Source organism: Amblyomma mixtum, chromosome 5 (genome assembly GCF_055824585.1).
Source record: "Amblyomma mixtum isolate Tamu chromosome 5, ASM5582458v1, whole genome shotgun sequence".
NCBI lineage: Eukaryota > Metazoa > Arthropoda > Arachnida > Ixodida > Ixodidae > Amblyomma > Amblyomma mixtum.
This window is the reverse complement of record NC_143016.1, coordinates 79,940,987-79,958,327: the sequence shown is the minus strand read 5'-3', so window position 1 is coordinate 79,958,327 and position 17,341 is coordinate 79,940,987. Positions and strand designations below refer to the sequence as shown.

The 17,341-nt window shown below is 46.7% G+C and overlaps 1 protein-coding gene across 2 annotated transcripts in view; it reads right to left on the bottom strand.

Moving 5' to 3' along the window:
• The window catches only part of LOC149342785 (synaptogenesis protein syg-2-like), a 116,085-nt gene extending 99,891 nt beyond the window's left edge, over positions 1–16,194 (bottom strand). For both annotated transcript variants that reach the window (XM_089542236.1, XM_089542237.1), the window contains exon 1: positions 15,848–16,194. In XM_089542236.1, the coding sequence (XP_089398362.1) occupies positions 15,848–15,983 (136 nt within the window). In that variant the 5' untranslated portion in view covers positions 15,984–16,194. The remainder of the gene's footprint in view (positions 1–15,847) is intronic.
• Positions 16,195–17,341: the final 1,147 nt, after the last annotated feature.

Genomic DNA, 17,341 nt, shown 5'->3' with positions numbered 1-17,341 from the left:
TCACACAGAGGACTCGTAGTGTGGCGATGCACCTTAGCTTGCTGACAGCGGAGGCAAGCGCGCGACCAGCGACGAACGTCTACATTGATGCTGGGCCAAACGCAGCCACACGTGACTAGCCGCTGAGTCGCTCGAATTCCAGGATGAGCTAAAGAATGAAGAGCATCGAAGACGCCTCGGCGGAGAAGGTTGCGTGTTCGAATCACGTTCGGGTCACCAGTTTGTGGCGTATGAGAACCAGGCAGAAATCGTTGCCCCGTGTCCACAAATACATATTTTTATGCCCACTTCGCCAGGCGGAACACAAGACTGTGTGCTGAATATCTTCTGCCCGCGCGCACGCGTAAGCTGTCGCTAGTCTTCTTTTTCGGCCGGACCATCGTAGCAAGCGCATGGTAGGCCGCTACATAGTCTATTGTTATCCTGCACAAAGTTACAAACTACGTGTTTTGTATTTATTGACTTATAATTCAATTAAAAGTGCAGCCTTTGTTTCATTTTTAATCTTACTATTATTCATTATATTTTTTTTCATGTCGGCCCAGGACAGTCATTACGAGTGGTTGAAGCGCTTGCACTCCCTAAGACGACAGGTACAAAAGAGCGAATATCAGCTGTGATGAAATACGCTGGCGTCTCATAAAATAAATCCACGAAACGAAGTGCGGAATTCAGAGAGGTGCCTGATAATTACGCACTGTCCCATCGAATTTAATAAAGAGCAAAAACCTCAAATAATTCTTAGCCCTTTAATGGCCGTGGGACTTAAGCAGATCTCGTGGGAGGGGCCACGAACCCACTTACCCCTTCCGCCACTCGAATCATGTAATCGTGTTCGTTAAATTGAAAACAAAGAAAGATGAAACGAAATACATGACGCGTCTGTGCTAAAATTGTTCACGGAACCCCTAGTACTCCGCTGCAGCTCGCCTGCACCAGGCTGTAAGAGCCATTCGCATGAACCAGCAAATATATTTACATGCTTGCACCATGGGAGTATGCTTACTTCAAGTAATCAAGAAATGGGAAAAGTTTTATTTTAGAAAAACCGAAAAAAGCATAAAACAGGACACCGTGCACAAGAGTTTCAAATGAGCTCGGTCGTGCTTCATCTCTTCGCTCTTTCCGTTCCTTGCAGCTTAGCATAAAATGTTCAAGGGATAAATTCGTACCAACAAAACAACGCGAATTCCATTTTAGAGTGCGGTCTTTTTTCCACTGCTCTGAATGTGCTGCAAATAAGAAGGGCATTTGGTGTCGACGAGCTGCCATGGTTGCTCAGCGCTTATGGTACTTGGCTGCCGACCAGAAAGACGCGGGTTCGACCCCAACCGCGGTGGTCGCATTTCAATCGAGGCGAAATGCTCAAGGCCCGCGTACTTTCCGATATCAAAGCACGGTAAATAGTCAAAGATGGTAGAAATTAACCAGAGCGCTCCAGTACGGTGTTCCTCATAACCTGAGTCTCTTTGGAGTGTTAAAGCCCATAAACCAAACTATTCGGGTTCGCTGCATGTTGTAATGCACCCTTTGTATACTTACCTGCATGGGCTACAATATGTGAACACGTCGGCTGTCCTCAGGAATGTTGCACGAAAGATATTTTTCAGATCACGTAATAACCTAGAGCACTGGAGCATCGATGGTAAGTCCTATCGAACTCTTTAATGCCAGTTGATATGAAGCATAGCTGCGTGAAGCGCCTTGTTGCATAAGAGTCTCATCTCACCTTGGTCTCGCTCTTTTTGCCTCTATTTTATTTGCATGCACCTTGCAAGCCGCAGCGCCAGCTACCAGAACCGTTATATGGCAGTCCAGAGTACTATTGAATTAACAATTGGTGCAGCATGATTATGCTGAAAGAACAAATATCAACGACCGAGGTTTCTAACACCATAAGCTGCAGAGCGCCAGGAGTTCGGAGGTTTCCTTACCAAGCTTTATTTATACTTTCTTTTCCTTTTGTCGCCTCCAGTATTATCACCAAATTCCATAGCCTTGCTCGTGTTATGCCGGAGAGTTTAAGAAGGAAACTTTACGAGATGCACGAAGAAACCTTTCGGAAACTCCATATGTTATCCCTGTACTCTGTACAGCCCTTCGATCCAGCGCCTAAATTTCTATCTCTTTCATATTACAAACAGCTGCGGTGTGCTTACCAGCTTCAGGAAAGCATCATGTCGTCCCTGTGCAATAGTATGCAGCCGCAATATGTTTCTGTAGTGTGTACACTTACATCCTACCTGCTCGTATATCCTTAGGGGCTGCGTGAGCGTTGCGAGTTTGCGAAGGAGCGTCTCTGTAGACTCTTGTGTACACTGCATATTTTAAGCACTAACAAAGATAGGCGACGTCGCAGTGACTGGCCTTGCAATTTCCCAACCTATACCAAGGTCCGTCGCTCTTCCACTCACGTCCTCCGGTTATGTCCTTTAGGTTGGCCGCCCACAGCCGCGTGCTATGCGAGAGCAGCAGGCTGAAGTTTGTAGGGAGGAGCCATAAAATTGTGCTCTGTGTCGGCCAGTAAAACCCAGTTTTCAAACCTTTTATGCTCGCCAAAAGTGAATTTTCTGAATTCTTTCGGCAAGCGCACGAGCCTGCTGTTACATTTTGATAATGGTTGCTCTCGAGCGCCCTTACACGTACGTTCTACCATGGGTATATATGCCACGCTCTACTGGCATACACTTTCAGGGCTCAGTATTGCAGGAAATTCGATACTGAACAAGTGTGGGACTCATTGCATCACTTCCCATGCTATATGTTAATGGTCATGATCATCAACATCATCATCAGCCTGACTACGCCCAGTGCAGGGCAAAGGCCTCTACCATGACTCTCCAATTAACCCTGTCCTTCGCCAGTTGCGGCCACCGTATTCCCGCAAATTTCTTAATCTCATCCGCCCACCTAACTTTCTGCCGCCCCCTGCTACGCTTGCCTTCTCTTGGTATCCACTCCGTTACCCTTAAGAACCAACGGTTATCTTGCCTTCGCATTACATGCCGTGCCCATGCCCACTTCTTCCTCTTGATTTTAACTAAGATGTCATTAACCCGCGTTTGTTCTCTTACCCACTCCGGCCACTTCCGATCTCTTAACGTTGCACCTATCATTTTTCTTTCCATAGCTTGCATATATAGCATAGGTTAATGGTATGCGGTGATTTATACCTGGTGTAAACGTTGACGAAAGTGCGCGTGGCGGAATATCTGCAGTTGTTGGCTCGCTAAAGGATGGATCAGGAAAATGATGTCAAAACAGTAAAACGACTGCAAATTTCTCAAGTGCCCTTTATTAGGGTGCCCTGCCCATCAGAAGACGGTGTCCAAAAATGCCGAATTATGACTACCCTTACAACCTGAACTCTTTGCCGTCATGGCTCGTGTCGCTACGGTTCTGAAGCTAGTCGTGTCAGAGTTAAAGGGACTGTGCAGCGCATTAAAAGTCGCTTGTCAATGTTTTCAGTGCTACGAAATGATGCTAAGAAGCATTCTCACCAAGTGTGAGTCTTCAGAGCTGAGCTGGCAATTTATTAGGAATTTTTAAAAACCGTGTTTTTTTTTTAATTTTCGGGCCGATTGGTGTCTTCGTAGTGACCGATTTTGAAACTAAAATCGTGAAAATAGACGTCACTAGTCCCGTGACGTCAGCAGGCCACCACACGCTGTCATTCGCCGGAGCCACGGCAGCCACGACGTCACGGGCACACTTCCGGTAGCGGTGAAAATCGTCTGCTCGTGCCGCCGCGCGACCCCCTCGGGCAAGCGCGAGCCAGCTCGGCATTGCCTTCGCGCATATGGTTTCAGTTTACCTCTGCCGCCTCTTTCTGTCAGAAGTTCGGGAGCCACTGGCAGTGCCTTTGTCGCAGGAATAAATCCTAAAAAAAAAAAAAAAAAATACATGCGCACCGTAATCCAGGAAGGCGAAGAGAGAACGGAGAGACGCTGCCGACGCTACTGCTGGGGTGCTGGGTGCGACAACCGGAAGTCGCAAACCGAACGTCAGCGAATGACGTATTCATAGGCGGGGCCCAGTCGTAGAGCTGTTTTTTTTTTTTTTTTTTTGTGGTGGTCCGTGTGTACGAGCTGAGGGGGGAGAAGAGGAGCGTAATTTTTAATCGTCTATAACTTAGTTGTTATTGATGCCAGCTGAAAAATTTTTGTTCTGGGGTGACGAGTGATGGAATGCCTATCTCCCGTCTGCTTTACTTAATCTCAATTATTTATTGCTTAGTCCCTTTAAGCGAAATAAATGCTCCATTAGAACAAACCTTTCTGGCGCAATAGTAAAGGAAGAAAAAAAAAGGACTCTCGTTTTATTATATTACGGAAAGAACAGAACAGCGTTGAAGGTGGAAATTCAGAGGTATGTTCCGAAAATCATTTCTGCTTTCCCCGTAAACAAGGGCAAATTTTTCTCAGAAGAAATCCCCGTCCATAAATAAAGTTGCAGGCCGTTCTATGTTATGCTGAGAGCAGCAATACCAGTACCAACCACATCACTTAAAGGCAGACTGAAGACCGCCTTAGCTGCTGCGTTGTCCCGCTAATCTATTTCTTCGGAGAAGACCTCCCTGAGGCGAAACTGAAAAGGACAAAAGCATAAAAAGGGACGGGAACAAACTGTCATGTTAAAGAGATTAATTATGAAGACTCTAAGCGAACACACTGCCCTGATTAGACGCTCTGCTTAACTTTCATTAATGAAGACGTGCTGCTCGGGGGAATATAGTACGACTACCACATATAACTTTTCTAAATGATATTTTTTCGATAGATGGTTTCTGCCCATAGTGCATACCGTTTCTGCAAACCGTTCCTGCAAGTAAGAAAGAAAAGTATAATATTAATATTTGTATTGCTCTCACAGCACGCTTTACTGCTGGAGGGTGCTTATAACCAAGGAATTATTCCCGGTTTTGTTAGCTCTCTTAGAAATAGTTAACGATAACCCAGGAGTAGTCATTTTTCTTAAAAATGTAATGAGAAAAAAGATGAAAGCTATCCCTGGGGCATAAGGTAAAGTAACAACTTGAGATAAAGTAGAAGTGGCAGGCTGTGGCGCTTCTAGCGTATAATTCCTTAGCTCCGTTATTTAATTAATTAACTCCGTTCTTATTTCTGTTCCATTCGCAGCTGCTCTAAGAATTCTTAATTCCTTTAGAATACTCACTGCTAGTGATTTTCAGAGCCCTAATTCCGGTCCATCGTGGTCAACCGGTGGCCCACAATTAAATTTTCTTCGGTACGGCGTGGCCCCGCAGTGAGCTTCCGGCGATGCTAACCTATTGAAAGTGATTATAGATTGCAATATCGACCAGGCATGCGTGTTTTTAAGAGCGTTAGCCCTTACTACTTACGTTTGTCAAGGACGCGTTGGTCTACAATGAAGGTCAAATTGACCAAAGCAGTCACCACGTGACGACACTATATCACATAGCAACAGTGGGTGCGTAGCGCTTCAGTTCATACCTAAGCTTTCGATTCGTTATATATGTTCCAGTGTAGCGGCTATCAAAGTGAGACCGCACTCCCCCCCCCCCCCCCCCCCCCCCCCCACGGGGACTATTATTTGCATAATATTCGGGGCCACCCGTTTGACACAGAATGCTTGAAGTGGTGTCAAATGACTTTTCATGTCCCTGAGCATGAAATTACTACTTGAGATGAAGCCCAAAATATGTGTGGATTCACACTGACGACCTTTCCTTCCCCAAAACTGTGCATTCCTAGGACCTTCAGACGGCCATTACAGCCTAACCATTTGTTGCAAGGGGTTCCTGATGGTGTCAAACGATTTGTAGTGTTGTGGTGCACACGTTTATAAGATTTATTAACTGACATAACGAGGAAATATACCGGATACAGCGAAGGTGGTTGTGATCGGGGAATGAAATGATCGGGTATGGACAGTTGTGCTGCACACGATCTCCAAACCAATTGCCGGACTGAGAGAACGTAAGTGAGGCTCTAAAATTTGAAAGCCGAAGGCTAGCTGGTCTTCCGTTAACACTCACTCCAGAAAACCTTGTCTAACCTCAAGGCAGAGCCTGTGCCCCTAAAGGGGGCACAATTACATGAAGTTAGGCAGTTCAGATTGTGATTCACCGTGGCCCCTACCGCATGGTGCGCTGAATTTGACCTGCGCGGAATCTCCGCGAGGGATGGTGAACCGCTGTTATCTAACGAGGCGCTGCAGTGACTTCACTGCTAATGGGTTGGACTGACGTTTGCTCGGTTATCATCGGAAGAGAATGCCTCCTCTTGTAACTAAGCGGAGTGCGGCAATGGCGATGAGGCCCTAGCTGTAAGGCTGAGAGATGCTGCGCTCTCCTGTAGTTCAGAGAATTGGAGGCGACGCCAATGATATCATAGGGAAGGACCGCTGGAAATCATCTTTGCAGGACAGGCAGCACGAGGGCTCATACGCCACTGCAGTCCTAGGATGGGCTGCTTCGGCTAATTCTCGGGCAGGTATTCGGTGCAGCGAAATAAATCTCCGCTCTCTGAAGTCATCAAAAGTAGGGGCATGCCGGGGCAAAAAAGAAAAATTGGCAATAGCTTAGCTCACCTATGTCAGGATATACGTAAGAAGAGCTACAGTTCTCTGACGTCATGCGCCGCGCACCTGCTGCCCTTCTCCGGTTGCCGCGCATGCGCATTCACGCGCGGCGGCGGCGGCGAAGCGCATGCGCACTATAGGCCTCCCAGGCTCACGGCGAAATGCTCGACTGGGTAGCGTAGTGTAGCTCTCGCTACAAAACCAGGTCCGTCCCTAGGCAACGCTGAGGCTTACGTGTGGGCGTCTCAGCATGCTAAGAAAGGCAGGGGCGAACGGATAGCAGAACTGGTACCCGCTTCCTCGGGGCGTCTGCGCGTCGTACCTCCGTGAGAGGATATGGGTGCCGGATGAAGTCCATACTCGGGCCGGCGTCAAAGACGCTTAAACAAAACAGGCGTAGACGGGCTGTCGCTTGAACCGTGGCGCCAAGGCAGTACCCGAGCTCGAGGATGCTGCGGCGCCTAGCAGAGAGGCACAGCACGGAGACCATTCGGGGAGTTCCGCCACTGCTTTTCCGGTGCACGTGGATTTGACCCACAACACGACCAACGAGGAGGCATTAGTAGACTAGACCGCCACATTCGCCGAATGGCCTTCCTGGGCCGGAGATGGACAGACTCAGACTGAGACAAGAGGGGGTGTCTAGTATGTGTCTATCCTAGTGTGAGAGTTCTTCGGAACTGGCCCGACCCCGTCCTACTCAGTGTACAGAAGGGAATATTTTTTTGCCGGCATGTATACTTTTTAATCCCTCCTCGACACATCGTAGACCCTAGAATGACCTATATCCGCCTTGTGCGTTAAAGCCCGATTGCGGCACGTTTTTCTATTTGCCTCAACTCACTAATGCGGCCTTTGGAGTCGCAGGCTCCTTTCTCAAGCCATCTTGAGCACCAGGCCAGGGAGCGGCTTGTGCCCATTTTAAGAAACCAGTGGGCACTCGGCTCGCAGCGGAAGTCGAACCCACTGCCCTCCGAAACCTAATCTGGTGCTCTACTTCAAGGCCATGGCCTATTTTAACGTACTGTAACGCGACAGCGTTGAAACAACGTGGTGATCGAAAAATCACCTGCGCATGTGCTCCCCAGAAGGCAGCCTAGGAGGCAGGTGAGACACCTAGATAACGCCACCTTGCGGTTTCTTCACAACCTGCCCACCGAGACAAGTGGCCATTAAATTAATAATTAATAGCGGTAAGCTAAAACACACAACACGGGCTATGCGCTAGGGCACAAATGAAAAAAGTGCGCAGAAACACGAGGACTAAGCAGAGACAAACACAAGGACAAGCGCTTGAAAAGGTCCTCGCCTTGCACGCGCACACAGAAACGGCTGCAACAATAACTGCCGGGTCGTTAAAGTTAAAGAAGTAAATAAAAAAGAGCCTGTTATACTAGAAATGACACTTAGGAAAGCAGAAAGTTGGGCTAGTTGTTTGATATGCATACTGAAAAAATTGCTCAGAAACACGAGGACAAAGCAAAGACAAACACAAGGACGAGCGCTTAGTCTTCGTGTTTCTGCGCATTTTTTTCAGTATGCATATCAGCCAACTAGCCCAACTTTCTGCTCTCCTAAGTGTAATCATATAGAAAGCACAGCGCCGGTGTCGTTTCTTCTCTTCTCGGTTCGTCGTACTTTTTTCGAGGCGTTTAATTCAAAATATTACAAAAGCTACAGCTGGCGGTCAGCAAAAAAAAAAAAAAAAACGAGGGACCTGGTTTAAGCACGTGGCATACGCAGCCACGTTAGCCAAAAGTAATACAGGCGATGCGCTTGCCAGTCCAGCTTTCGATTGAGGCTTTGAGAACTCCTCAACAGCTCACTTACTGACGCCAGATCTGGTTTCCTCACCCATTCCATTTTCAGTGCGACAGACCCTACTCCGATTTCTTTTTCCTAGATAGCACTGAGTGCTACAAGCGGCCTACAGGTACCCCCTTAGCCAAAAGTAACCGCGCAACAGGTTTTCGCTTCTCAACCGTATAATGGAGCCTTTACGGCACCCCTAAAGGCCGAAAGGTGCCAGAACGTCATGACAAGGGTTCACCTTACTTTGCACAGATTCGGAGATTAAGGGCTGCCATAGGTGCCTCGCTACGACGCTTAGAAACAAACCATAGCTGCCGGGTTACTTTTGGCAAAGACGTACAGTCTTTGTCAAAAGTAACCAGGCTGCATGGTTTGCTTCTAGCTCGTAAAGTGGAGCCCTTACAGCTTCCCTGAAGCTGAAATGGTCGTCAAAGGTAAGGACTGGGGGTCTTCTTACCTTCCAACACCTTTTGTTCTTTAGGAAAGCCACAAGGGCTCCACTATACAAACTAGAAGCAAACTATGCAGCCTAGTTACTTTTGACAAAGACTGTACAATGGTAAGGCACGCTTTCTGGCCTGCGAAAGCCAGAATGCCGGAAAGCTTGGAGCACGGCCAGAGAGCGTAGGCTTAATGTCGCGTTCCTGGGAACGTAATCAATAGATCGATGGCCCTTATTAATGCACGGTTATGTTCAGTTGCAGTGTATTTGAAACGAAACATGAAAACTCCATCCATTTTAAAAGACTTCATTTTCTTTTTCTCTCAGGGTGGCTCTTCGGGCGAGTTAGGTCGTCCTGACGAAATTTGTAGTGCTTGGAAGACACGGACAGATACGAAGATGACACGCGTGTTGCATGCTTCATATCTGTCCTTGTCGTCCAAGCGCTACAAGTTGCGTCTTTTATCGTATGTGTGCTGTTGGTCTGCATCCTGTTTTCTTTTCGCAGAGCTGAATTATGCTTCCCCTATCATTAGGTATGAGCCAGCCAAGCAAGAACTCATTAGGTAGTAGATGAACTTATGCTCAAATTATGCAGTCTTAATACGAATTTCGGTCCCACTGAACGCAAGAAAAGATCGCTTAGTAACAGATAACACTCGAACGCACAACATAAGACACGATATGACGACTTCCTCATTTCTCATTCAAATGGACATGTGTCGGTTGCATAAGAAAAGACGGAACATAAAAATATAAGCTAATGATAGAAGTACAGCGAGTGCAGCGGTTACGACACCTGGAATAATTATGTCACTCTTCGGGACTGATAAAGGCACGCTAATATAATTTGCGGCCATTTGCTTCGAAGCGGCCAAGAACAACTCCATTATTTCGTGGTGAATGTTACGCAATCTTAACTTGTGCACTAAGGATCCAAATGGCAAAGTTACGAACGCTTCAAGAATACACCTCGCGGTTTTGACCTCCGATTTGCAGCAGCTCACGACTGTATGATGCCGTTCTGAAAAAAAAAATGAAATGCTGTAATTAAACTCATATAAACGGTGAAAGTGAATGGAAAAGGTAATACTTGTACTGTTGCTGAGTTTGCTTCGCTGAATATTCCTTTTTCGTTTATTGCTCGTTCGCATTTGTACTGCGTAAAGGACCACGGGTGCAAGAGCAGGCGTAAACTCAAAAGAAACAAATGTTGGCTAACACTTTGACTTGAACCTGTAATACTACCTCAGTGCTCTCTGTTTGTCCATTCGTAAAAAACAACACATTCCGCAGCTGTGCTGTGGACCATACTTGTGCGAAGAACTGAACTAAGTTGCGCTCATAATCTTCCACTTGGTACGAAATCCTGATGTCATGATGCCGGCATTATTTCCTAGACTCGCAGTTGAAGCAAATAAAAGACTCGCCAAAAATTCTGCATATACGCGGTAGTTTCATGGAGGCTCCGAAAAAATCAGAATAGTGCAGAAGTTCCTTACCCTTCCTAAACACTGTGTGCAGTTTTGCACCAAGTTAGGAGATTTTGTGCTAGCGAATGTTTTGGTGTACATTGACTGAAAGGCGCGAATACATTATCGTCATCATCATTAGCCTGACAAAGCCCGCTACAGGGCAAAGACCTCTTCTATATCTCCCCAATTAATTCGCTGCTGTGCTACCTGCGGCAAATGAGTCACGGCAAACTTCCTAAACTCGTGCGCCCTCCTGACTTTCTTGCTCACCCTGTTACGCTTGTTCAGTCCGTTACCCTTAACGGCCGTCGGTTATTTGAGTCTCATATGACATGCCCAGCCATATGACATTTTCGCCATCAGTATCAAATCCCATCAGAATCAGCCACCGTGGGTGATGCCTCAGCCTTCAGTATGTCTGCATGTTCACGGAATACTAAAGAAATCCATGGAAAAAAAAAAAATTTTCCGGCTCAGTCACGTAATCCAGTCGCTTGAAATGCGTCATAGTATCAGGGGACAAGTAGCCTCTCTTGACAACTATACCACGCGACTGTGTCGGGAGGTAGAGCTGAAATGAACGCTTTTTCGAGAACACGCGTTCCATATAATTTTGACCGCGAAAGGATATCTGGTCCGAATATCAAAACTATGTTCACGTATACGCTGTCAGTACACATGGACCTGTAGCGCCAGTGGCATCGACAGCACCTTTAGTGATACCCGCTCGGCAGATGACTCTGAAATTCGTTCTAGGACACAATTCAACATCAACCGCTGCTGAGCTGATGGCTCTTAAGGAAGCGAATTGACACCTCTGTGGGGAAGAACTTCAAAAGTGATATATACTCAAGGACTCCAAGCCCGCGCTACTAATTTTAGAACATTTTCTATGCCACACCGCCTACAAGTCTCCAGCACTAGAGATAACTGAGCTCATTTCATCTACACAAGGACAAGATCACCGAATATTTTTTCATTGAATTCCTGGACACAGCGGGCTAGATGGAAATGAGAAGGCCGATGCTGAAGCAAAGAGCTTTCAGCAATGGCCTCCATACAGTTGTGCCTTTCTCAAGACCGAGCACCACTCGTCTTCTTTCGGACTTTATGAAGAGTGCGACGGCGAGATACTGGGCCAAGCCAGACGCTCGGCAAATCCGCCTTAAAAGACTAGATCTGGCAATCAAATTTTGGATGCCACGCGGAATTGGCCTCATGCATGCTTGATGCATAACCTTCGTTTACATACTGTTTTCAAGTGATAGCACTTACATTTATTTGAACTAGCACACACCCTCGACTGTTCCACTGGCGGCATAACCGAGACTCTGGAGCATATACTAGTGGTGTGTGCACTATATGTGCGCGAAAGACTAGCGGTGACTGCTTCTTTGAAGCGCTTGGACAGGAAACCACTCTCTGAGGACTTAGTGCTAGGCACTTGGTCGCAGAGTTAGAAAGCAGTCCAGGCAATGCGGGCATTTTCACGTTTTGTGAGCGACACGGGTCTCTATTCGCGGCTGTGATGCCATGAAATGTGCGTGCACATATTCTCATCTTCCTTCGCACCCCATCGTCAACCATAACGACCTTCTTTATTCTACTCTTCTCCTTCTCCAGTGGAGATGTAGCAGGCCAGATATCTACCTTTCTGGCCGGCCACTTTGCCCTTCTTTTCTTTATTATTTTTTTTTATCGCCGCCGCGGTGGCTCAGTGGTTATGGTGCTCGGCTGCTGACCCGAAAGACGCGGGTTCGATCCCGACCGCGGCGGCTAGAATTTCTTTGGAGGAGAAATTCTAGAGGCCCGTGTACTGTGCGATGTCAGTGCACGTTAAAGAACCCCAGGTGGTCGAAATTTCCGGAGCCCTTCGCTACGGCGTCTCTCATAGCCTTAGTCGTTTTGGGACGTTAAACCCCTTAAACCAAACCAAACCTATTTTTTTATCGATATGTATTTTTTGTCTTTGGGAACAACGATGACGCCGGGAATTCCGCTGAATGGGACCCTTAACGCTATCGCTTTAAAAACGCAGTAAAGTGCTCAGTCGTCATTGTTCCTGTTCAGAGTGCCCGCAAGAGATTCCCGAAATTCCTAAAATTTGAAAGAAGTGTAATTCGACAGCATTAGAGGTCGCGTTCGTGAGAAAAGCCGCCATCCAACTGTCCACGTCAGGAAAAAGCAAATGACCCACTTGTCCACGGGGTTCTAGGAAACCTGCCACTCATGGCAGGTGGAAATGAACTTAATTCAAACAAACTGAATGCGATTGCAACCTGCCCACCATGCCACTGAGCATCAGTTCATTAGTTGAGAGAGAGACAGCCTCACGAAGAACAAGCATGAACAAGCCTTAGGTGAGCTCAGGACGAGCAACCTGGGTCCCATAAGCCCCATCTGTGGCAGCGTTTTAAACAGCCACCTGCAGGGGCTTAACCGCTTAACCGCAACACCACTGCGCCCGACAGTACGATATGAGGGCACCTGGCGATCTGTGGATCTATTAAAGAAAAGGAGTACTCGTACGGGAGGGATCTCTTATGCTGTCTCATTGTACTCTTAAAGAAAAGTTAAGCGTTGTACAAGTTCTGCTTCACATGTGAGGAATTATCAGTCTCCGACGCAGCCCTGTTTCCTTTTTTCTTCCTGTTCGGAAAGCGCATTTCTGGTAATAGTTTTTCTTTGAGATGGCTGCAAGTAACCAGCCGTAATAATGCAATCGACCCGAAATTTCAGTTGAAGGAGCTTACCTCTGCGGTGCAATGAAATGCGCGACGTAGTTTTATCACAAATCCTGCATTTGGCTAACCAGGATGCGGTATTGTCGAAGATGTGTCTTCTCCAGTATAGTACTCGACCATGTACTGGCACCAATCTGGCATTAACAGTAGTCGCCAAGAGAAAAGAAAAAGGGTGGTTCCTTGGGTAGTTCTCAAGTAATTTCTCAGGTAATTTTTCTCAGGTAACTTCTCAGGTAATTTGCTTTCAAAGGCCTCTGCCAAAATTTATACTACAGGGGCCGAATTGTTTTCAGAAAATCGTGGTCTTCTTTCTATTTCCGTATTTGAGGAGTCTACCTACCGCACTTATCCGTAGCGATAATGTCACTAGGCGCGTGTGCCGTAATCCCAGCTTGTTGAAATGAACTGTGCTCTCTGATGCTAGCACTCATGTTAAAACTACACCCAGATGTGACACATTTGACGCAGTGAATAAAGAGAACTCGAACACTCAGGAATACCTTCATTTACACGAGCAGACAATTTAACGGCTGATTCCAGCGTAAGGTTTTCTGTTGCGTTCGAAATACTTCGACCGTCTTCTGAGTTCGTTCAGTAAATAAGCATACGTTGCAGTGTAATGTTTAAACGCGGAGGCAGAGAACTTGCTAGCAATGTCGGCAGGTTCGGCTTCCACACGGGCCCTTATTTTTCGTGACCCGAGGTGCACTCGTGACCTAAAGCTGATTCCGTTTCTTGGTACCAGCGGAAGAGACACACAGCCTGAACTGATGGGAAAATAAAATGTTAAATGTGGCGCTAAGCTCAACGTTTCACGCTATAACGTGGACTTAAGTTCAACCTCCATCCGAATGCTATGAAAAGGCTATGACCACGGACGGTAAATTTATACAATGTTCAGAGAATACACAGAAAGATCTTTTTTGTTGCACTGCTGACGGAAGTGATATAAAGTTCAACCGTAACTTTTAGGCTAGGCGGACGCACATGATCATGGACATGAAACGCAAAGCGTTTTGCCTTTGCCACTGTGAATGGTTTAATACATACGAGTCGTGCAATACCCTGCACTGCGATCCGCCTTTTTCCTGTCTGAAATCGTTGTAGTGGCCGCCCGGGTGTAATTCCTCTCGTTGCTCTCGGCTGCTCGGCTGTATAAAACCATGCCTCTTTTTCTGTTGTCGCCTCACGTAATGCGGCTGTTATTTGTGACCCGTTAAAAGTACTGCGTGTGGGAGACACCTAACGAAACTACTCACAAAAGAATAACGAAGCCAGGACCGCTTGTACAAGGGAAAGCAATGAAACGGGCAGAGACACCCATTACTTCTATATCGAAACACGGCGCAGCTATACACAGCCACGCATTAGAGCGCAGATGTCGAGTGCTTGTTCGAGCGAAGCACTCTCTTCGACACAGCACACATTAAGCCTCGAGCTGGTCGAAACGAATGGCTTGCGCAACAACTGAGTGGCCGCGGGGCCCCTGTCGGCAAGAAACATCGCTTACAAAGTCGTGTCATAACTGCCGCACAGGCTGGCGATAAAAGTATTAAACCACTGAAATGGCAAACCAAAAACAGGAGAAGAGTCACTCATCAATATCTTTCGCATGCTCTTCTGAGAAGTAAGCCGCTTCTGTGGAATAGTACAAAGCCTCTGCGCACTTTCGGCTGAGGATGTCACAATGAACAATTTAGCAATTTTACCGAGCTGCGCATTCACTCTTTTCACTGCCACTACGCCAAAGCGAGTTCGAAATTCTCACCAAGCAGGAGAACTGAACGAGTACGCGAAACACATCTCGGGTGAACAAGCGAATGGCACCTCTTTTAGATACACGATGAGGCAATAAAGCGCTGAGCGCCAGACCTTGCATTCGCAGTGAGACACCACGCGTGATATTCATGCTAAAACGACAGCCGGCTTCCGCAGATCTCGATGTCTTCGATGCAGTTTTCCGGCTGTCGGTGTATCCAAAAAATATCGCGTCATGCATAGTTATCATGAATGCACGCCTTAAAGTGGTACCCAAGTGGCGTGTAATAGGCGTTAGTTAATATATGCTGAACGTTAAGATAAAAATACTTCGCAAAAGCATTTCTATATTTCGTTGAGGAATGTCCCTTATTGTAGACTTCTCGAAGGTGCAAAACCCTCCCCCCCCCTCCCCCTTGTTCCAATTTTTGTTCAGCAACAACGAGCAATTTTTATCAATGCAAGGTCTGATGCCTCAAATTATCTCAAGGCCTTCCACCCTGAACTGGTACGCAATAAAGTATCAGTGATGTGGTAAATACTGTAGGCCAGCAAAAGTGCCGGAACCGTTTCATTATTCCTAAAACCAGTTGTTAGAGCATTACACCTTCACTGTGTCTTATTAAATAAAACAACTACCTCAAAACAACCTCATCAAATAGCTAAGCTGAGCCTCGCCACTTATCATCGAATATGGCTTCCATTTTTCGTTTTTTTACGAGACAGCGAAAAAGTGACAGCGGAGCCCATAAGTGCTCGCGATTCGGGAGATCTCGCTTTGCCTTTTCGATCTGAAAGTTATAAACAAACACATCCATTCAGCAGCTTTCTCGCTGTGATTTCGCAACGAAAACCTCTGCAAAAAAAAAAATAGTGAAGTAAATTTTCAATAACTTTGTCTTGAAAACTGCGTAACCCCGCACCAATGTTACGCTTGTCCCTAAAAGAGGTTTCGCGCATCTTCGCCAGCATTCACAGCGGAATTTTGACTTCTAACATTTAAATATACTCGCTGCAGGTAAGACGCAAACATCCAGAAAGGCATAATCTACCTGTCAGGGATTGATAGCGGCCCAACACGACAGTCCCACGTAGGAAGAGTGCCGCTAGAACGAGCCAAGTCCAATCACTTCGCCGTCGAAGACCGCGTCCGAGTGTCATCGTCCTCCTCCTCACCAGAACGAGCATCGGCTCGCACAGCTCATAACCGTCCCGTGTCGGACACCTCCGAGTGTCCCGCTGACAGCTTCACGCGCCGGCGACTCGAGTCATCTGTTGCGCGCCGCATGGCTCGGTGTCGCTGATCAAAGGCGTTTCTGCGCCATAGCGCCGCTGACAACGGCTCACCAACTCCACGGCCTGCATCGATGAGCGCCTCCGGCGTAACACTGTGGCTCGGCTCAGTGTCGATCGGGAAGTTCAGTGTCGGGACAAGCGCCCGCGGGAAGCCAAGGATCACCGTTCGCGCGCTCGGCGCGGAAGGCGCCCGCAAGGAGTTTTGCAATTGCCTGCCGCCATCTGTCGGCATTTTCGAAGACTACAAAATCGACTGGTTCTAAAGGTGGCACACAGAGGGCTCAAATACCTGTCATAAATTTTATAAATAAGGCATAAAGGGTGGCAATGTGAGTGGGGACCTTACGCGGCTGAAAGCGATTTCCGGGACCGCAGTATCTTTACATAGTTCGTTACTAAGGGCACTGGCCGCGATTTCTTATGTTGTACGAGCAGTATTAACCTGATGGCCGAAGGGAGATCACCTTTATGGTTGGTTTCGTTTAGTTTTATGAGGTTAACATCTCGAAGCTACTCAGACTATGGCGGACGCTGGTGTGGAGGGCTTCAGGATAATTTATACCACTTGGGGTTCTTCAACATCCAATAACATCGCACAGTACATGGGCCTCTAGAGCCTTTCACCTCTATTGAAATGGGATCAAACCCGCATATTTCGGATCAACAGCCGAGCACCATAACACATGAGCCACCGCGGCGGCTAGTCCTGATGTAAAGTTGTTCGATGACAATTAGGCCGCATGCTAGACTTCAGTGACCGCTTTAGAAAATGTGAGAGACACGTCGGTGTGGTTTGTGCACCTATATAGTGCAGCAACGCGAACATAAGGTACCTGTTGCATCTGTAATTAGACAATTATTCATCTTAAGTTTACTAATCAATTTTTTTTAAGGGGCAAGCTCATATTGCAAAATTAAAGGCCGTCAACATCAACATCAGTTACTGTATTTATATAGTTTCCCGCTGATATTTTTCACAAATAGTGTATTTTTTGTTGCTGTGATTTTACATTGTATTTATGTGCCCTTCCTAACCGGACCTAACCATTGCCTCTAGAATGTATCGAAATAAAATTTTTAAAATCGGCCCCGTTTTCAAATTGAAATTTTTTTAATGGCAACATGTTTTGAAATATCGAACGCCGAAATGTTCATTTCAAAGATTGTTGAGTTCGCGCACTGCATGTTTATATAATGGCTTCACTTGGATTTCTTATGCGTCAAATACAGACGTTGTTTGTTTGTATTTG